This window comes from Phalacrocorax carbo, chromosome 18 (genome assembly GCF_963921805.1).
Source record: "Phalacrocorax carbo chromosome 18, bPhaCar2.1, whole genome shotgun sequence".
NCBI lineage: Eukaryota > Metazoa > Chordata > Aves > Suliformes > Phalacrocoracidae > Phalacrocorax > Phalacrocorax carbo.
The window spans coordinates 9,180,959-9,202,293 of NC_087530.1; the positions used below are offsets into that span (position 1 = coordinate 9,180,959).

At 53.1% G+C, this 21,335-nt stretch overlaps 1 protein-coding gene across 2 annotated transcripts in view; it reads left to right on the top strand.

The window, feature by feature from the left end:
• The window catches only part of ASTN2 (astrotactin 2), a 358,900-nt gene that overhangs the window by 148,676 nt on the left and 188,889 nt on the right, over window positions 1-21,335 (top strand). For both annotated transcript variants that reach the window (XM_064469222.1, XM_064469223.1), the window contains 3 exons: window positions 9,108-9,192; window positions 9,363-9,437; window positions 9,896-10,033. In XM_064469222.1, coding sequence (XP_064325292.1) covers window positions 9,108-9,192; window positions 9,363-9,437; window positions 9,896-10,033 — 298 coding nt within the window. The remainder of the gene's footprint in view (window positions 1-9,107; window positions 9,193-9,362; window positions 9,438-9,895; window positions 10,034-21,335) is intronic.

Consider the following 21,335-nt stretch of genomic DNA (forward strand, 5'->3'; position numbering starts at 1 on the left):
TTCGGGTGGGAGTTTTATATAAGATCTGTCTGTACAATGCGCTGACTCATGACTCCAGCCACCAAGTGCTACTTCAGTATGAGAAAATGGAGGCTCTGAAACACTAGGAAATGCCAAAATACATTTTGCTTGCCCGACCTTAATTTGCCTTCCCTTGTGTCTTTGCTGTGTGACTCACTCTTTAATTAAATGATTGCTGCCCCCCTGACAAATTTCAAACCTGCATTGCAAAGCACCAGCTCATCAGAGCTTTTCAGAGGAAGCACCAACATCTGCACATTAGCAAAATATCATCTTTCTCCTCCCCCCCGCCTTGGAAACGGCCAAGCTGGTTGGTCTGATGTGACTGCAAATATATAAACAAATGGATGCTGCTGAGGGTCTTCCCCCTGCAGACTTTACCTGGTGGCCGTGCCCCAGCTGCCACGGCGGACGGGACAGGTACCTCTCCGGGGTCAGGATGCGATCCTCAGCTGAAGAGGTTCAGCCAAAACACTCGATCCTCTTGGCAGGTGCTGATTGTGCTGCTGGAAGCAGGAATGGGGAAGGTTTCTCATCTTCTGGGACTGGCAGTCGACTCTCTTCACTCTCCGTAATTTGGACAGATGTGGAGTACATTGCCAGCGCCGCCGCTCGTACCACGTGCTGGGATACCTCTGCGTAAAATCCAGGAGCACTGCTTTTTCACTGGCCTCTTTACCAGCGCCGGTAACATTTATGAGAGCTTCTGTTTTCAGCGGCATATGCAAATCCTGATTTGTGAGCACAATTACCTGCTTTGTATGCACAAAACTGATTCACTTGCACATTCTGCGGGCATCGCTTAAGAGACCTGCTGGAGAATCAGTCCCTTAGGGCCAAATGCTGGAAAAAACAGCCTCTGATTTTATGCTGTCAGGCTTGCTGGAGCAGTGGCATAAATGAGATGGATAGCTACCTTGATTAGCAGGTGCAAATGTGCTGAGTTTTTTTTCCCCATCTATAAATCAGGCACTTCTCCATCAAAATTCTCTCCTTTGCATCCACAATTGATGGCACCCCCCAAAGCAGTAGGCACACGCTTGTAAGGACCAAATGAGATGTGGTAGCGAAGGGTCTTTTCTGGAAATTGGCAGGAGGAAAAAAAACAGGGTTTCCATCATCTTCCAAATGGGCTAGTTTGTCACCAGAGCTGCAGATGGTGTTCCTGTCCGGGTAGGACAGGGGTCTTGCGGGCAGGAGACAGATGAAAGTCATTTTTAAATAGAGCCATTTTTTAAAGGCAACCTGTTAAGGGGATTTGGAGGTTGCAGAGCTGAGCATGTAAATCAGGAGATGACCAACCTTGGTGAGGGTGTATTTGTGTTTATGAAAACAGCCATTTTCTCTGATAGTTCAATGTAATATCACGCAGCTTTTGTGCACATCAAGTAATATTTGTTTGTTCTTGTGCACTTCTGCTGTTTTCGCTGTTGGAGGATCCTAGTGTCTTTATTGACTTAGACTTTTATAAGATGAGGTTCTGTCTCTCTAAGGTATGTAGTTTAATAACTTGGTCAAAAACCATGTAATATACGATTTCTTTTCATGTGGCGGCACAGCTTGCCTCGTGCACCAAGCAGGGCAGGAGGCAGTTAACTCCCAAGCTAATTTAGCTTTGGGCTGAAGTGTTCTACATAAACAGCAATCAAAATGCATGCCTGCAAGGGGGCTGAGTTAAGGTTATCTGTGCTGTCTTTACACTCTCATTTTCTGCCATTAGAGTGTTTAATCCTGCAGCTGCTAATGTTCTTGTAATGGCATTTCTGTGCTTGTCTAAAGACCACGGGGAGGGGGGGAAGAGGAGTGAGGTTTCCTGTATGGAGCTGCTTCCAGGCCCGCCTCCCCGGCTTGACCTGTCCCACCAGCGCTGCAGGAGGTGGCTTCTCACCCCACCATGGTCAGCTCTGAGACAGTGGTCACCCCAGAAGGTGACAGCTGTGGCATTTTGGACCACCCTTAGTCCACCCTTGGGACCTCTCAGTGCTTCCTTGCGTCAGCCACACTCATGTGCCCAGGGAGAGCTCCCTCAGCTGAGCAGATGATCATGAGAATAAAATCCATGCAGAGTGTAAACCCAGATGCCATCCTTGGAAGTTAAGCTGTGAAGGATCTGGGTGAAGAGGGTGACTTGCAGCGGGGGGAGAGGAGGGATAACTGTCGAATTAACCCCAGTTTTTCCCTCCATGCTCTGTGCCAGGTCGGCCAGGCAGAAGCCACCTTCCCTATCTCGTTCCTCGAGAGCTAAAGTGCTTTTACTGAAATTGCATTTCTTGTCAGGATGAAGCAGAGACCCCGGTTTGGAAAGTGCCGTCCCCAAAGGCCTTGACCAGCAGATAGCAAGGGCAAGAAGAGCAGTTTTTCAGAGAGCTTTACTGGGAGCCGGTGCTGCCACCGTGGTTGGAGGAGCCACGGCCTCGGCCAGGGCCAACATGACTCGAGGAGCAGCTCTCTGAAGATGCTTCACTTGTTAATTGAATTTGGGAATTTAATATCCTACTAAGACCCTCATTCATCCCTGCCTGTGTTTAAATTTTTCCAAATCTCTTTTTTAAGAGAGGCCCTTGCTCTGCCATCTCGCAGAGGCACAGCAAACTCTTTAAGGAGGGGTTTTGTTGCAGGGTTTTTTAACTTTCCTCTCATCCCTACCTCTACCGATGGGAAACCGTGATGCCAACCCTTGTGCAAATGCATGTCTTGCCCCATCCCTGGCGAGCTCACCCTTGTCATCGCGCTGCTGGGAGCTGCCTCTCCCAGGCTAGCTGCACCAGGGCACCTGGGCAGCCGTCACCTGCTGCAGTTGCACCCGCAGCAGCCAGTTTGAGGCTGGCACGGGAAGTGCTGCTAGCAGATAGTTTGGTGTTTTGTTGTTTTCATTTAGGCCAGACTGCAGGCAGAGAAACTCCTGTCTGTGGAAGGACTTGGTGTCTGAGATCTCTCGTGTATTTCCCTGGTAGAGTGATCGTCCCGTGGCAGGAGGGCTGGCAGCAAGGGGGGCTGTTGCTGCGTCGGGCCCGTGGCACCTCCCTGTGGGTTATGACAGCTCTAGGGTGGGGTGCTGGGGCGCAGCCAGATCTGCCTGCACAGGGGTTGCTGTAGGCAGGGAGGGAGACAGGCCAAGGCAGGGAGCATCGCACGTGGTTCGGAGACAGTGGCGGGGACCGTCAGGCCATGCCGTGCCCCCGAGGGTACTCCACAGCCTCCTCTCGCACCGAGGGTCCAGGGTGCTCTGCAGTGGCGAGGAGGATCTCTGCCTGTGAGAGATGCCTGCGGGGCCAGAGCATGCCCTTCACACGGCTGAAGGACACAGGGTTTGACTGGCCCTTGTCAGGCTTTTTGCGGATGCTGGACAAAGAGGTTGTTTCTCCGCCAGAAGCTCAGAAACATTTTGCAAAGGATAAATCAATGCAGGGCTTTCTCCAGACGCAGATGAGACTCTTGAGGCCTTGACAGCTTCCTTAAGGGAGGTTTGTGGCCATGGCTCTTGGAGAGATGGGGTGATTTGTGTTGGTCTGTTGGCGGCTTGTGCCACACAGCTGATGCTCAGGGCTGCTGGTCATGGTCCTGGGTATTGCCACCACCTTGGAAGGGACATGTTGGGGGACAGCAGAGCTGAGGGCAGCACGGGGTGTCCCTCATGGTGGAAGGAGGCAGCCCATGGGTCCAACGGGGCAGCACCCAGGTCCCCTCTGCCCCCGTGGGGGCTCCTGGGCAGTGGCTCCTGCTGTAAACAGTGGTGACAAGGGGACATGGCCCTCGCAAGCACCAAACTGGTGGCTGGGACAGCAGCGCCAGGCCAGGAGATTCTGTTTGCAGCCACCTTTGCTCCTGGAGAGGGGATTCAGGCCACACAGCTTGAACTGCTGTTGGGGGCAAAGACTTTGCATCCTGGCAGGGAAGAAGGGGGGGACCCTCCAGTCCTCCCACCTCGGAGCAGGCTGGTAACCCTGGAGATGGCTCTGTGCTCGTGCAGAAGAGAGGGGCTTTGTGCTGTGGCCCTGCAGCGAACACTGGTGCAGTCAGGGCTGGCAGGGCGGGCAGCCGCTGCGCTCAACGGCCGCCTCTGTTCGCTGAAAAACGCTCGGCCTGGGCTTGCCGCCCGGCGCCCACCTCCCTCTGCAGCCCCTTTCTCCTCCTGTGCCACGGTGGGTGGAAGGAGGAGAAGCAAGAGGTGGTGTCGGAGGGACAGCTGTGCTGGAGCTCACCCCCCCACCGGGATGCCTGCTGGGATGGCGAATCTGCGGGGAGGATGACCCAGCTGGGCTGCGGAGCTGAGGGTGGCTGGGGAGGTGGTGCTGCAGCTCCCTGGCTTGCTGGTACTGAGGGTGCTTTGTTGGGGCAGCCCTGTCCCCTGGTGTGTGTCCCCAGAAAGGAGGGTCCACCCTTGGGTGCTGACCTGAAAAGCTGGGGCCAGGCTGTACATCACTCAGGGTGGGAGAGGCAGCTTTGAAGCAGGTGTGAGCGTGTAATGCAATGCTCACGCAGGTCAAAAGACACATGTTTGTAGTCCTGCAGCCTCCAGGAATAAGCTACCACCTGAGCTGGGGGGGCTTGTCCCCAGAACCATCCTTTTGTGGCAGGGGCATGACCCAGTAGAGCAGGGCATCCCTGCAAACCCAGGGGTGGAGGTGCTGCTGTGGAGAAGGGAATCGTGGACACCGGCAGTGCCAGGAGAGGATTGATGAGCCACAGGTTTGTTCTAACACTGCCAAAGCCCCTCTGGCTCCTTAAATAAAAATGCCAATGACAGCAAAGAGCAGCTTCCCGGGGAGCACAGGGACTCCAAGAGCTTTGTGCTGCGCGCTGGGTGGGTGGATTAGGGGGATCTTGCAGCTTTATCACCGCAGATCACCTCTCTCCCTAACGAGGCTAACAGGATTACTCTGGCACGCCGGCGGTTCGTCCCGCAGCCCTGCTCTGCTGCTCCCCGGGCAGAGCGTGGGGATGGCCGGGGAGGATGCAGATGCAGCACAAGACCCCCTTTCCCCTTTCAGGAGGAGCAGCAGCACGGTGCAGTGGGCAAAATGGAAGAATAGTTCTGCAGCTTCCAGCTTAAATAGAAAAAAAACCCAAAAGTGAGCTAAAGCCTCCAGCTGTGCTGGTCGAGATGCAGCAGGGGCCAGAGGGCTGTTTTCTTCCACGTACTTGGCTTTGCACCATGCCTGTGCCACTGGAGGTGATGAGCTTGGATGTAGCTTGTGTTAGATTCGCTTCCTTCAGGCACGAGCAAGCCTCAGCATGGGCCATCCCTGAGCCAAAAGCCACGGATGCTAATGATGACTGCAGACTGCTCCAGCCCTGCCCTTCTGCAGCTCCAGCCCTAAAGCCCGTGTGAAGCATGGGCAATGCAAGAAGCCCTTTGCTCAGAAATGGGCAGAAGCAGCTCATGTCTGCATGATGAAACCAGGTTGATATGTCCTTAGCTTGCCCTGTTCCTCCAGGTCAGCCTCCAGCTCCTTCTCGCTTCCCAGCTGAGGGCAGGAGCGATGCTGGCAGCGTTGCCTGCAGGATGCCTGCAGGAGGGCTGCCTGGGGCCAGAGGGAGCTCGGGCTGCTTTTCCCCAGGTGCTGCAGGCTGGGTTCCCTGCTCCCGCCTGCTGCCTTTCTGTGTGCGGCTCTGTGTGGCACTGTGGGCTGAGCTGCTGGTACTCTCTTCCACCAGACTCCCTGGGGATGAAGGCTCAGCAGGTGGGAGGTTGCAGGTAAGACACGCCTGTGGTGTTTTGGGATGTGTCCTGCTGGTTCAGACAGCGGTTCAGGTTCACCCTCCCTGAGCAGAAACCAGCCCGGAAACTCCATGTCACCCGTGATTAGTCATGGCAGCGTGGTCTTTGATGAGGTTTTGTGTAAGTGGGGCGAGCGGAGCAGGGGAGGATGGAGAGCAGTGCTGTGGGTGCTGCCACGTTCTCGTGGCCTCAGCTGTCCCCTTGCCCTTCCCTGTAGCTGCACGTGTCGCAACAATGACGTGTTTTCTGAGTCTTGCTAGAGCTGTGGTGTTGCATTTCCCGGCTTAGGCACCTTTTCTCTGCAACAGCAGAGGTTTCCTGGCCCGCTCCCAGTGTTTTGTTGAATAATACACTGGAAATGTAACATGGGACCTCCAGAGCTGAATGAGCAGCGATCCTTGCTTTTGCTGTAACAGTTCATAATTTGCCATGGATTATCCAACACGATTTGTGGGTTATGAATCTGAAGGAAGAGGAAGGGCCACACATGCCTGTGTTTTTAGCATGGGCAGAGTGCGGGTTGGTGGCTGCAGAAATAGGATGCTTGTCACAGTGGTTTGTAGATCCTGATTTATTTGTCCTCCCGCAGCAGCCGAACACTGCGTGGAGGCATGTGCAGGACCTGTGGAAACTGCATCTGGCTTCCGGTACAGTTATTTGTCAAACTTGGTTATTTTGGTTAACCCTGGCTTTAAGCTCAGGTTGAATCCTAACTTAGCATGCACGATGCTGAGGGGATAACTTCACTTATCTCAGAAGCACATGGGATTTAGTAACTCTGAACAAGGGCATTGTTTTGGATTTTGATGGTTTGGTTTTTTTAATGGCATGTTGAAATCTGCTCTTTAGAAAATACACCTACCCTAAACAGGCATTAGAGCTACAGGAACCTCCATTTCTGCCACTCCAGGGAATTTACTGGGTGTTTCTCTGTCCATGGGGATTAACCTGGCTGGTTCAGCTCCCCCCCAGCTCAGCATCGTGCTGAGGAGAGAGAGAAAATAATGGACTGGCTCAGGGGGCCAAAGGAGGAGTGTGGATGCTGATGGGGAGAGAGCAAAAGCTCCCGAAAACCTGTTAGAGCACCGTAGGTTCTACTGAGGTGGTTTTTGAAACTCCACTAATTGCCTGTCGGTAGTTCTAGGTACAGAAATGGATCCTAAACCATCTGTCCCAAAGAGGTGGAGTCCCCACTCCTCCAGCAGACTGCAATGTTCAGTCGATCCCGTGCTGGGAGCCTTCCTATCCAATTTCTGAAACTGCCAAAAGTGTGCCAATCTCCCTGGTCCCGAGTGGTCCTGGAGGGGGGAAGGTACCCGTGGTCTCCGTGCCCTGAGTGGATTTCCCTCGCGTCCCATCTTCCTGCAGCCCTGGATCTCCCCAGCGGGTGACACCATTTGCCCTCTCACTTACTGAAATAAACCTCCCAATAAACCTCCCAATAAAGCTTTGAGCACCGGCTATAGCTGTTGAAACTCCAGGATTGGAGTCAATAAAATCAATATTTCTGCAGGTTGATAGAGTTTCTCCTTCCAACACCAAACTGACGGAGCAGTAAACAAACCAGTAGACAAAATCAACCCTCCTGCTCTGCGGGAAAGGGGTTCATCACCCCGGCGCCTCCAGCCATTGATATGGAGGGAGGTGTTTGGGCTGTTTGATACCAACAGCATCAAACACCATGATGTTTAATAGGTGGTTTTTCCCTGCTTGCTCTAATTTCCATGACAGGAGCTGAGCACGAGCCGGTGCCCCAAGACTCCCAGCTCTGCTTCGCAAGCACTTTGAGATGTCTCTCGTTTGCAGAGCATATATTTGTTATGTAATAAGCGCCAGGAATTAATGATCCGCGGCGCAGCTGGGGAAACTTGCGTGCTAAGCACCCACGGAAAAAAATAACTTTTCTTTTTTTAAAATCACTGATAGAGCCATTAGGACCTGCGTTTTCTTGCAATGAGACCTCCCCAGCCCACGGGCACGGCTGAGCTGGAGCAGGGGCTGGCGCCACCGCCTCTCTCCCAACTCTTTCCCTTTGGAGGAGCAATGTTCCTGCTGCTCCCGTTATGAATCATGAAGTTAGCAGCTTTTGACAGATCATAAATCAGTGCTTCGAAGTCGCTAGGACAAATCCCAGGACATTTAATCTTTAATATTAGACGTGTTTAAGGCAGTGAATATTTCATGAAGGTGCTGTTGCATTTTAGCACATCATTAGCTGTCTCTTTTTTTCCCCCCTCTTTTCTTTTTTGCCGCCTCCCCCTTTCCAGGCAGCTCTTCCTCAAAAATCTCAGCAGTTGAACCCCCGTCTCGCTCCCTCCTGACAATAAAGCTCTTTACTGTAATCCCTGTGAGACATTTTAAGAACTTACTTAGGATCCTGATGAGCACGCAGGTACCTGCCAGTCTGCATTAGTGCCGTGATGGGGGTCCCCCATGTCCCCCCCCCAGCATGCTCCGCAGATCCCCACCTCTGCCAGTGTTTACAGCTCAGCCTGCCCTGACGTCAGGCACGATGGGGAGAGGAGGGGAAGCAGGGGGGAACCATCAGCAGGAGCTTGTAACAGAAACTCCACGTGCAAATCCAATTAATCTTTTGATTTTGCTGTTTCTTGCTCCGGGTTATGTATTTCTACCAAACACAGAATCAATTTGGGCCAAGCACAGTCGGGTTTCTGGTGTGGGAAATGTCTTTTCCTGCTGTCAAAAGGGTGTAACAGGGTGAGCCAGCATCCAGAGAGCAAAGGGGAGCAGGGCCGAGAGCCCCTCAGCCAGGGGATGGGGAAGCAGCATGGGCACTGCCTGCAGAGGATGGAGGTCAGGGCTGTCTGCATCCTCCTGTGGGACTTTGGGCTGCAGGAGGCTGCGCCATCCCATCGCTGTGCGAGGTGTTGGGAGCAGAGGTGGGAAGGGGACATGGCCAGGATGAATCGGGAGCATCCCCTGCCTGGGAGGTGCATGGAGTGGATGCTGGCTCTCCTCAAGCGAGGTCATGATCCCCGCTGAGGAATGAACCACTGGCCCAAGAGCAGAGATTTGCTGAGCCTGGAGAGCTGCAGGGCTGCACAGGAACACAGGTTAAGGACAAACCTTCTGCATCATGAAATCCCACCCCCAGCTACTGTGACTGCTACATCATGTAACCCCTCCAAAAGAGCTACAGGTTTCGTGCAGCTTTCCACACCTCATCTCCTCTTGCACATCTCCTGGAGGTTTTAGAAGAGTCCAAAGAGCTCCAGATCCACAGCAGGAACCAGGAATGGCCGTGAACAAGCAGAGAAGAACCGCAAGGGAGGAGGACCCAATGCTGCGGTCGCTGACGTGCCTCTGGGGCAGAAAGGTCTCATCTCCCCCTCTTCTCTTTTAGGAGAGTGCAGCTGCCACGAAGGCTATGCCCCGGACCCCGTCCACCGCCACTTGTGTGTGCGCAGCGACTGGGGACACAGCGAAGGGTGAGTGGTGATATGATGGTGTGTTTGCTCTGTCCTGGCTCCCACATCGGCGAGGTGCCCCGTTCTCCTCCCCACTGGCTGGCACCGGCACCAAAGACCCCGGACTGGGCTGAGGTGCTTTCCCTGCCGAGCGACATGCCACAGCTGCTTTTTCCCTCTCTGCCTCCCAGGCCGTGGCCCTACACGACGCTCGAGCGGGGATACGACTTGGTCACAGGAGAGCAGGCGCCGGAGAAGATACTCAGGTGAGTCAAAGGTGTGTTTGGCTTGGATGTTCAGGAGGGGAGAGCCGTGAGGACATCCCAGTGAATGCTATCTCTTGGTTGCTCCCGGCTCCGTCTTGTGCTGGCTGGGGCACGTGAGTGTTGTTTGTCTTTGACAGACCTGAAAGATTTGTCTGTAGTCTGCAGATGAGGAAGGGTCTCCCTCTCGTCCCCCTGAGCTGGACATATCTCTGCAGAAGGGAGGACAGTGCACACGTAAAGTCCCCCTGGACTAAAAAGAAGAATCTTGACCATCCCCATGTTCTCCCTGTCACATCTCTAGCTATTCCTCTCTCATTTGGCTTTCAGGACAAGACCAAATGACTCACTCATCCCATGGTGCCACTGTTGCGCTGACTTCCAAGTGGTCAGGTGCAGTAGAGGGCCGCCTTTTGCTGTGGACACTCTGTTCCTATATGACATGTTTGTCCTTATTCTAGGTCCACCTATAGCTTGGGTCAAGGCCTGTGGCTGCCTGTCAGTAAGAGCTTCGTGGTGCCCCCCGTGGAGCTTTCCATCAATCCTCTTGCCAGCTGCAAGACAGATGTTCTGGTGACGGAAGATCCAGCAGATGTCAGGTAGGAAGCAGATTTCTTGTTTTCCTCACACTTGAGTGACTACACTGCTCCTTAAATTGTTATTGAGGATGCAGTAATTTCTATGATGATAAGTTTGATTAATCTTCTTCCAATAAGAAATCTGATGCGATAGCTCTCCAGGCTCTTTTGGGCCTTACGGGTCTGGGCCAGGCATGTGTATATAGCTCCGAAGTCTGACAGTCCAGTCAGGTGAATTGGTGTGAACCTGTGGCAAGGCAATTTTAAAGTAGCTTAAATCTAATATTAGATTGCATAGCTTAAATTGATGCATTTACCAGTATGAAGGTGGTGTCATCTTTCAAAAACTCCTAGGGATATCACATCCACCCAGCCCCTGATACTCTGCTATGGTGCTCCTGAAGGGCCAGGGTCAGACCCTGGTGAAAGGCCGTGTTTCCTGTCCAATTATTATACAATTAGAGGGTTTTTTTTTCCCTTCCTTGAATTCAGTAAGCATCCGGATATTTCTCTGGCACCCCCATTTTGGCTAGCTTGTATTTTAACCAGATGTCGTTGGGCTTGTGACAGCCTAGTTCAGAAGTGGGGCCTAAGAGGGCATTGCAGGAGAATCGCCCTGGTGGAAGGAGAGGCTGTTTGCTGGGAGAATGTGCTGAGGGTGGGCAAAGGGGGATCCCTTGGAAGAGGAGCCAGGCAAAACAGTTGTCGTCTGTGACCCAGCGGGAAAGGGAGCAGCAGCCTCTGCCTCAGAGAGCAATGGTCATGGTAGTCCTCCTCTGCCTGGTTTACAAGCATTTATCAGTAAACTACACAGGTTTAACTGTTTAATTTCTAAGGTAATTAGTCTGTGTTCCTCTCTCCCCCATTAAACTAAGATTGAGTATGGGAGACTCTGTGATCCCTCCCTCCCCCTCTTCCTTCTCGCTGCCTTCTCCTGTTGATGGGATTTCCTCATCCACAAATTCTTCTGTTTGTTGCGAATCATCTTCCTGGGCACGAGCAGGATTCTTATATCTCCCAGACCCTTCTGTCTTGTCTTCTGCTAGACAAAGAGTGATGGGATGGTGGATTTCCATTCTTCTCTCCCATCATCATGAGGCTTGGCAGGGCTATGCTTGGAGCAAGTGCCGACAAAACCTACGGCAGAGCCAGGACTGGCATCCAAGAGGTCCTCACTTCCAAGTGTGTTTTTGTTACTAATTAGCGCTTGGCCCCACCCTGCAAAAAGAGACTGATGGTACATATCTATCATGATTTGGCTGTCTTAGGAGTGTTGCTTTTCTTGTCTGTGGAAGACTACTGCTTTGCATTTGAGAAGGTGAAGGGGTGCCTTGTCATAGGTTAACATTTTCTAAGCTAAAATGCCAGGAGAACACGATTTCTTTCTTGCCTCCTCACATCTTCACGGAAAGCACCTTAGTGAAAGCAGAGGCTAGGAGGCTTGCTTTCTGCTCCAGTGTAGTAACTGGGCACTGATCCTCATGGAAGAGTCTCGGTCGGGATGGATCAGCACCAGGCAGGAGGAGGGAAGCTTCTGGCACAGAGGCTGTTGCCTGCTCCCCTCATAAAGGGAACCCGAACTGAGAATTCCAGGTATAAATATTGGAGTGACCCAGCTAGAATAAGGGAGGCGAGTTCACGGTGCTTGTATCTTGCATACAGGAGATGCTAAATTATTAAAACTTTAATAAACGTAATAATAAATATTTGATGTTGAATTATGGAAGGTTTCACAGATACAGTGAAAGCCAAAACGTGATCTATTATTTCTGCATTAGAACTTAAACACTTCTCAAACGGGGATCAGGCCGCAAGCTCGGGGTCCCGTGACCCTGGGGTGGGTGGAAACCAAGGCGATACCACCAGAGCGGAGCGTTACGGTGTGGAGGAGCTAATGCTGGGGCTGTTCAGGTCCGCTGCAGTCAGTGAGCAGGGATGTTGCTGCATTTGGAGCTCGCGGGCATCGCGTTGGCCTGTCTCCGAGAAACTCGTCTGAGGTTCTTGGGTGCTTTCATGAACTGAGAAAGGTATTTTTAGAGCTTGCAACCTCTTTGCTTTGTCCCACTGGCCTGAGACAAGTGTTGGTAGCTTCTCAAGGGCGCAGTAATGCAGCGGTTTTGGTGGTTCAGCTGTCCAGATGATGGCGCGTAATGTCAGACCTACCATCAGAGGTGAACACGTGCTGTCCATAGTGTAGGTGTTCGAACGTAGCCATCCTGCTGCATGGGGGCACCTGTTCCCTGGGCTGTGGGACCACGGTAACACTGCTGTCCCTCCATGCTGGCAGCTCCTGCAGGTGGTCCTGCAACGCTGGAGCTCTAATACAATCACATCCCCATGCCAAGGGGCAGATCTGGGCTGTAATTACACCAGCTCCAACACAGCCGCATCTCAGCACCTGGAGTGCCTTGTTTGCTGTCCTGTAACTCTGTGATGGTAGCTCAGTCCTGCATTTCTTCTATTTAATTGTATTTAATAATGAGCGTGCTGCATTCCTCCAGACGTTTCATTAGTCCAACACCTTTTGGCTCTGGGGTCACTTGTCTTGAAGAGTTTAATGGAGGGAAATTGCAGAAAGCCTGGTTTGGAGAAAACAAGCAATGAAATCTTTACAACTCAGAGGGTTAAATGTTCAAACCTGGCCTTGCGTTTTTATGAAGATGCTTGAGGCTGCGGAAGGGACAGGTGGGGCTCTGCCTTTCAGCGACCCTCCAGAGGAATGCTGACTCCCTGCTGCTTCTCCAGAGGGACACTGTTCTCCGTGTGTTTTACCACTGAGCAGTGCAACAAGTTGTACGCAGTGCTTTGGTGGGTGGGAACGAAGGGCCCAAGCCTCCTGCTGCTGCTGTGGCCAAGTCATTAGAGAAACTTCCTATAGACAGGAGCCAAAGGTCTACGTGCAAACATCCCACCGGGGATGCTCGATGTGTGCTGGGGCTTGAGGGAGAACAGGATTTTGCACGCAGAACTCAGTGCTGGAGGTTTTAGGGCTGTGCACCATAAATCAAGCATGAGGGTGCTTAGAGTTAATGAAGCTCACATGGATAATTTATCAGTAACCATACTGAGCATCCCCTCCTTGACCCCAGAATCTGATCCTCTGTGCGATGATCAGGTCAGTCCCATGTCTGGGATCATGGCGGCCACACTAAGAGTGTCATCTTTGTTCATATGAGGTTGGCCAGCAGCGCTGCAGGGCTCTCCCTGCACTGGGAAGCCTCTGGCTTGGGCTGGAGGCTGGCTCCCAGGCTGGGCAGGCTGCCCCAGCTGCGCATCCCTGCCAGGATGAGAAATACCTCCAGTCCCACCTTGTCTCACTTGTTTTGAAGACCCCTGTTTCCCTCTCCCCATTGCTCCCGTCTCTCTCTCTTATCTGTATTTCTCCCATAACCTGGCGATAAACACAGTAGTCTATTTTTTTTTAAACAAATTACTATTAGGTGTTTAATCCTTCTGCTGGCTTTCCCTGGATACCTTGCTGTCTCTTTCTGGCCCTTTAGGAGGTACTGCTTGTCCTGTGGGACCAGGAGTCGCTGTAATTGCAGCGGCGTACGCGGCTCTGCCCCGTTGGCAGCTCACCGGGAGGACCCACACCCACAGCCCCCGGGTCCCACCACCATCAGCACCGAGCATCCCTGCAGGGGGTAATAAAAGCATCCTTTGGGGTGCAGCTGGCTGCGGGGGACCGAGAGGGGGGATAATCTGGGGGGCAGAGTGCGGCACTGGCAAACGGCTGGTGGTCCTGGTTCACCGTGCCACCCGCTCTGCAGAAAAGTTGGTAATTTCTGGTGAGCGGCTATAAATCAGAGGCGCGAGCCTCAGCTGCCGCCTGACATGACATATAGCTCTATCGTTATGGCAACCATAGAAACAAATAAAAGCCTTGCCTTTACTTGACAAGCCTTTGAGATGTCCTGATGGAGAGACAAGTGTTCAGCGGCAGAATGAATTCTCTTGAACTCACTGTCGATTCATCTTTGTTTTGCTCCCAAGTGAGCCCCTTTGCTCTCTGAATTCTTTTCCAAAGTACAGTCAGCTGGATTTTTTTCTTTCTATTTGTTTGTTATTTTATTTTCAGTTCTCTCGGCAGCAGGGAGCTCTGCTCCCCAGCTCTGAGCCTGCATGCGTCCCGTCTCATGTCGAAGACAGGAGCTGGGGTTTTACTCCCTGCCTGTAGCTTTCCCTGGCTCAGCCTTGCCATGCCCTTGCGACACCATCACTTCTCCAGGCTTACAGGGGTTTTGCAGTGATTTTTTGCAGGGGATTTACAGTGATTTGGGCACTCATGGTTTTGCAAGTCGGTACTCAGCACTGCAATGTGAGGCTCCCTGGGAGCGGAGGAGGATGAAAAGTGAAGTGGATGAGAAAGGCAAAGGGAATCTGGGCCAGGAGAGAGGAAACAATTTTGCCGTGGCCATGCTGCCGCAGCAGCAGCAGCAGAGCTCATCTGCCTCATGCCTTAGCCTTGTGCCTTAGCCTTGTGCCATATCTGCAGGGACACAGGAAAACGGGTGCTCCTGCAGGCGAGCACCACTGAGGCTCAGGAGGTGCCTGGGCTGGTCCCCATGGGCAGCGTGCCAGCAGGGTACGGGCAGGAGCAGGCAGAGGGCACCTTGCCAGCTCTTCCTGTCATTCAGTGCGGGAGATGCCATGGGAACTTTTTTCCCACCTTTTCTGCCTCCCGGAATAGAGCAGGCTGTGATTTCTGGATACTCAGTGCTGGCAGGACCCCCAGCCAGGAGGTCGGGGGAGAGGAGAAACCCTGATTTTGGTCTGTTCCTCAGTGGGGACCCAGGGAGCTGCCTGCAGAGGCTCTTGATCCGTTGGTGCCAATAAAGCGACCGTGAGCGGCTATCAGCAGGTGCCTGTGATGAATGGATGGCTTCACATGATGGAGCAAATTGATCATTGCATCACCAGGCACAACTTACTCATTTCTGCTAAGAGGGCAATTCATTACCGTTCACATCACAGAGACACCGTCATCCCTGCAGATAACGTCCCTGACGCTCTGGCCTGCGCCTCTTATCACCCCAACATGCTGTCGTCTTGCAAAAGCAGTGGAGAAGCAGCTTGCAGTGCTTAACATGGGAATAAAGGCAGCCTTTGGCCTCATCCTCTGCAGGGAAAGGACAAATGCTTTACATAGAGGCAGCCACCAGCCTTGCATCTGTCAACTTAGCAGCATCCTGGCTGCTTACCGGGATTTCTCCAGCTCCCTGCCTCCCACTTTGATTTATGAGAGGAAGTTAGAAGGGTCAGGTATGTCTCACTTGGCTATGGGGAGACTAAATGGGAGTTGTAACCTTCTGACAGCCACCGAAGGGTGTGAGCAGCAAAATGAGAGGGATTATGGGAGTGGTGAGATGGGGAAATAGGGGCAGAGAGGAAAGGGGGGAAGCCGCCCCAAAACTTGAGCTGAAATCACCCAGGAGGTATCTAGCATAGGTCAGAATTGAAACGTTGGTCACGCAGGACCTCTGGGAGGGTGCAGGGACCTCACTGCCCTCAGCATGTCTCAGCATCCATCACCAGCCATGGGTGATCTTTCATGCCCAGAAGCAGAGGGACATTTCATCCCTCCCTCTTCAGGGGCTTTTAATAATTCCTGCTACGGTAATGCTGAGTTTCGCTCTGTCTCTGTGCTCCGGTCCTTTGTGCGAACCCACTGCATTTTGGAGGTCTTGATGCTGGGCCGTAAAACTGTACAGAAAATGATCAAACCCCTTGGGGTAGCGGATGTAAATTTGAATCTGGCTCATTGGCAGATCCATCATAGGAAGCACCAGCAACAGCTACAAGTTTGGCAGCTGAGCGATTGCTGTTCCTCTCGTCCATGGAGCCACACAGCCCAGGAGGGAAAAACAACCCGACGAGTGAACAGATTTTGTTTATGTATTTATTGAGACAATTAAAAAACTGTGACACCCGCCAAACATGCAAATGCTGTCTCACACCCAGAATGATTCCCTTTAATGTATCTGGGATCTCCCGTCACAGAGTAGGCTTTGGCACTGGGCTCTGCAGCCGCCCCTTACGCCAGATCTGCTGCTGTAGCTGTCTGTCCATCCATCCAACCGCCTCTGGAGCAGGATCCGTGGTGGAGCAGGATCGTGCCGGTGCTGAGACAAGCAGCGAGTGCAGAGGGTTTAGAGGGGGAGACAGGGGTTCTAAAACACTGTGCTCATGGGTGTGCTTAGCAGAAGGGGAGATGCAAGGCAGTGAAATCAGCAACCTTGGGTTTCTTCAATGAAAGGAGTTCTCCTGTACCTGTTTCCTGGTGTTATTTGTTTTTATGTCCCTGCCTTTGCTTCTTGTTAAACATCAGACAGAGTGTGCTTTGTAGCTGTTTTTTCAAAGTGCAGCCCCATGGCCTCTCTGCTCATACAGCTCGTCTCTACTATGTTTCCTCCATTACATTTATTTCCCCCTGCCCTGCATCTGAGTTTTATTACCTTTGCCTTTGCGTGCATCTCCTGCCTGGGAGAGAGGACTAGAAGGTTTTCAGGCAGGAGGGGGACCAGACAGTTCATCCCTCCCACAGTGCCATGCTGGGGCAGCAGGGACCTGCACCAGGCTTGGGACAGGGAACCTCTGCTCTCCTCCTCCTCCTCCTCCTCCTCCTCCTCCTCCTCCTCCTCCTCCTCCTCCTCCTCCTCCTCCTCCTCCTGCTGTGCCAGGGAGGGAGCCGCTGTGTTTTTGGAAAGGGTCAGGTCGCTGGGTTTGGACACAGCAGTGCCAGGCCAGCGCTGCGGAGCCGGTTTGTAGTGCGAGCACTTGAGCCCCAGCAAGTGCAGAGTATTTGGGGTCAGCTCTGCCCTCTCCTGTTTCAGGAGGAGCCGACGCACATCGCCTTCAGCCGGTGCCAGGCGAGAGCGTGTGGCTGCCAGGCCGGTGGGCTGGGGCTTGGAGCTGCACCCGCAGGTGGCTGGGGCCGGGAGAGGGATGGCGGAGGAATGAGGATGGTGGCAGCAGCAGGAGGGACAGGATTTCCTGGGTGCCTGGGGAGGATGCTCTGGGTTCCTGCCCCTTGCTGAGGGCTGTCCTCAGGAATTTTGTCCTTAAGACCCCAAGATGATTCAGGGTGGTGGGACAATGGCCCTGGTCCTGTCTGGATGTGGAGCTCTCCTTCAGCTTAGCTGTGTTGTGGGATATACGGTCCCAGCTGGGGCAGTGACATTGGGAATGGGTTAATATCTTTTCTTCAGCTATTTCTTAATGCAACTTAGTAGAAAGAGCTGGCACCACCCACCAACCAGTTCTTATGAGATTTCAGTTGCCTTAAACTTGCTTGACGTGGACCGTGTTTCCTCCTCCTTTCTCGTTTTTATCTCCCGTAACTACCATTGGATCACTTCATCCAGAGGACAAAACTAATAAAATTCAGCCGAGCTGAAACGTTCCTGGGAGTGCGCCAGGGACCTGCGAGAGGCTCCACAGCCGGAGCAGGGAGGAGGCAACGGGAGCGGAGGTGGACACGACCAGGGAAGCTTTGTCCTTCTGCTTTAAGGGCACCGTGCAAAGACACTGGTCTTGCAGGCTTGGAAAGGACGCTTGGAGAAGACAGACCCCTACATTTATTTTTATGGGTTTTTTTTAATTGCTGAAGGGAAGGGGGGATGCAGACGTTGCTGCAGAGGAACATTGTTGTTGCTGTGGAGGGATGAGGGAAGGCAGCTCGGTGCAAACCAGACAAAACTGAGGGAGAGAGCTCAGGTCCAGCTTTCACCCCAGGGCAGGCAGCGACCGTGCTGAGCCCGGCAGGGTGGGCAGCCAGGGCCGGGCATGGGGGCAGCCGCAGCCCCAGCCAGCGAACCAGGACGTGAGCACCCTCCGAAGTCAAATCAAGTTAATTGGTTTCAGCTCCTGCTTCTGAGTAGCTGGGGCCGGGGTGATGTTTCCCTCAGCTCCAGTGGGCTTGGTACAGTGCCCCACCACCACAGCTGCTGCCCCCAAGGGATTTGCACTGCTCCGGTATGTCACCCCAGCTCTTGGTGTGATTTATTAGGGCAAAATGCCCTCCATCTCTCCCACCAGCCTCAGGGCAGCCAAGGGAGCGACCAGTGAAGTGCCTCCCGGGCAGCTCAGAGTAGCTTTGCTTGTGCCGTGCTGGTCCTTCTCATTCCACACAGTTTCCAGACGCAGGAGGAACGCCCTGCAGGCTTTCCCTGACCTCCAGGCAAAGGAGCAAAAGCAGCTCAAAATGAGGTTAGAAGCACCAAAAAGCTCAGCACATGGTTTAGAGACAGCGTCAGCATTGCACAGGTCAGGGGATGGTGCACCCTGTCTGGCGCTGCCCGTCGGCTCGGAAAACCTTTCCGTGCTTTGCTGCAGCTGGCCAGCGGGACCACAGCCCGAGCGGATCATGCGTCAGCTGGATTGTCTGCCCTTTGCCTCTGCTCTGGCCACCTCTCGCATCGTTGCCCCTCTTACTCTGTTTATTTGGTGCTTACTCAGCGTCTCTTTTTCTGATTTAGATGCTTATAAGTACCTGTCAGGTCTTTCTCCAGTCTCCCTGAATCTGGCTGCTGGCTACAGAGTGAAAAGCAAAAGCTTTCTTGACTTCTTCCTGCTGCTACACGTTTAAAGCCCAGAGGTCCGGTGGACGGTGGTGCTTTCCTGGGCACCACGCTGCAGTGTGTTAAGCAGAATATATTTTTGAGGGACTAAATCAAAGAATGATGCAAAGCTGGAGAGGTTTGGAAGAAGGGCTGGGGAACGAGTGGAGGGAAAAAGAAAAAAATAAAATTAGGTGAAGCCTTGCAAAAAAAATCCCATCTTAGGAATTGCCGTGCTTTCACTGGGCTGTGGTTTAACCCCAGCTGGCAGCTAAGTGCCGCACAGCCGTTTGCTCACTCCCCCCCAGTGGGATGGGGAGAGAATCAGAAGGGTAAAAAAAGTCAGAAAACTCGTGGGTTGAGATAAAGACAGTCTAACAGGTAAAGCAAAAGCCGCGCACACAAGCAAAGCAAACCGCGGAATTCATCCCCTCCTCCCCACGGGCAGGGGGTGCTCAGCCATCGCCAGGGCAGCTGGGCTCCATCACGCCTAATGGTGGCTTGGGAAGACAAACGCCATCACCCCAAACATCCCCCCTTCCTCCTTCTTCCCCCAGCTCTATGTGCTGAGCTTGATGCCATGTGGCGAGGGACATCCCTGGGGTCAGCTGGGGTCACTGTCCCAGCCGTGGGACCCAACCCCTTGTGCCCCCCCAGCCCCTCGCTGGTGGGGTGGGGTGAGGGGCAGAAAAGGCCTTGGCTCTGTGTAAGCCCGGCTCAGCAGGAATGAAAACATCCCTGGGTTATCAGCGCTGTTCCCAGCACAAATCCAAACCAAAGCCCGGTACCGGCTACTATGGAGAAAATTAACTCTATCCCAGCCTAAACCAGCACACACTGCCTGAAGAATTACTGTGCCGTAATCAACCAATTGCAAAACATTTCCTGCCATGTTTTTGATATAATAAGGTGCTGCTGGCTGCAGTTAAGTGCCTTTTATCGTAACACGGATGGGTGCCGTTAGGAACCCGCTGCCGTGCCATGCCGCAGGCTGTGCTGCACTCAGGGCCAGGCTCCGGCCGGGCTGAGCGGCGCTGGCGGTGGCCGGAGTGGAGGCAGGGAAGGCAGCGCTGGGAGGAAGGGATGGGGATGAGGGTGTTGATGGACCACAAGGTCTGTATGTAATTCATCTAGCACATCTTTCTCATCCACTGGGGGAAACGAAAACAGCTGGTATTGAGCAGGCTTTGGAGGGCAGGCACGTGGCGGGTGAAGAGCCTCCAGTTGGATCTAGGGCACATTCAGGTCTGTTGGCATTGTGGCTGGATGGGTTTTAGGGGAGAATGTATTCATGTCTCCCACAAACAGGAGATCAGGGCGTTGCATGTGGGGGTTTGTCCCAGGCATCACATAGCCAGCTCAGGCTGGGGTAGTGTCCCCCAGTGCCTCTCACCCTCCCAGCTGGTGGCTCTGCCATGGGCTGTCCCATGGGCTGTCACTGCCTTGCCACATGCACCCCAGCCCTGCCCCTGCCCCTGCCCTGCCGTGGGGCTGTCTCCCAGCAGCAGCTCGTCAGGAGCCGCGCTGAACCCAGCCGCGCACAATTAAACACCAGCTAATGCTTCCCTGCTTCCCTGCTACTGCGGAGGGCTTAAAATGACATAAATGAAGAAGCTGAGAATTAAGGCAGGATACTGTGTAAATATGCACTGAGCTTTTGCTGTGAGAAGTCTCTTTGTTCAGTTCAGACTACATTTCCCTTTTATTCTTAATCGGTGTGTATCAAGTACAGATGGGCCAGAGCTGGAGGTGCTGGCTCTGAAATGGGGCTCCTCTGGAGCTGGACACAGCTTGGGGTTAATGATAAAGTTGTGGGTGGTTCAGTAAAGGGCTTCTTGACCCGTAGAGTCGAAGGGGTAAATACATTGCTTATAACCATCCATACCAGACATGACCTATATGTGTAACAGGTCCCTGACATGTGTTAGGGCTCTTCTACCAAAGTAAATGCTGTGGAGCAGCTATTCTGCACTGCTTCCCCAGGGGCATGCCCTGAAGACCCTGCGGGAAAGGATGGAGTTAACTCACCACAAGGCTCTTGATCTCAGCCCCCCTTTTATTCTATATGTGCTCAGGCTGACAGCCCGTAATCTGCCATTAACCCTTTATTAACTCAAAGCCTGCCCTTATTTTGAAGCATGAACTTTAAGCTCAGTAGCACCAAGGCTGTTTTCCCAGGTGGCAGTCTCTGCAGAAGCTGAGTGACATCTGGGCAGTGCTGCCTCTTGCCTGCAAGCGTTGGTAGTGGCTGCTGGCCTGGCTCACAGCCCGCCCGTCCCCGAGCGCCCTGCGTAGGCGCTTGGGAGGTGTTGAGTGGTGGTACCCGGTTTCCTCCTGTTCCGTGTCGATGCCTTCCTTCAGGGAAGCTGTGTGTTTCTGCTCACCTCATGCCCACAGCCAGTCTTTGTGGTGGCATTTTACCTATAAGTTAGTAGTTGGCTTCTGTTTGGGTCCAAAGGATGTTGACTGGTGCTGAGAACTAAAATGAGCCCTCCTAGACCTGCTCCATGTAGTTGGGATGGGCACCACTGCAAGACAAGACTATTTATTATGGATGGACTATTCCAGGCTATCTGTCTCCTTAGTTCTCACCCTTTCTGAATAGGTGCTTCATGTTCCCTGTTCCTCCAGGGAGCTATTGACGGCTCTGGTTATCATCCTGATTCTCCCCATGGGAAAGGAGACCTGGGGGAGGCAGGGTGTGGTGCTTCACTTATCTGAGCCAAGAAGCCAGCACTAGGTGTGTTATGAGACCTGGCTTCTCT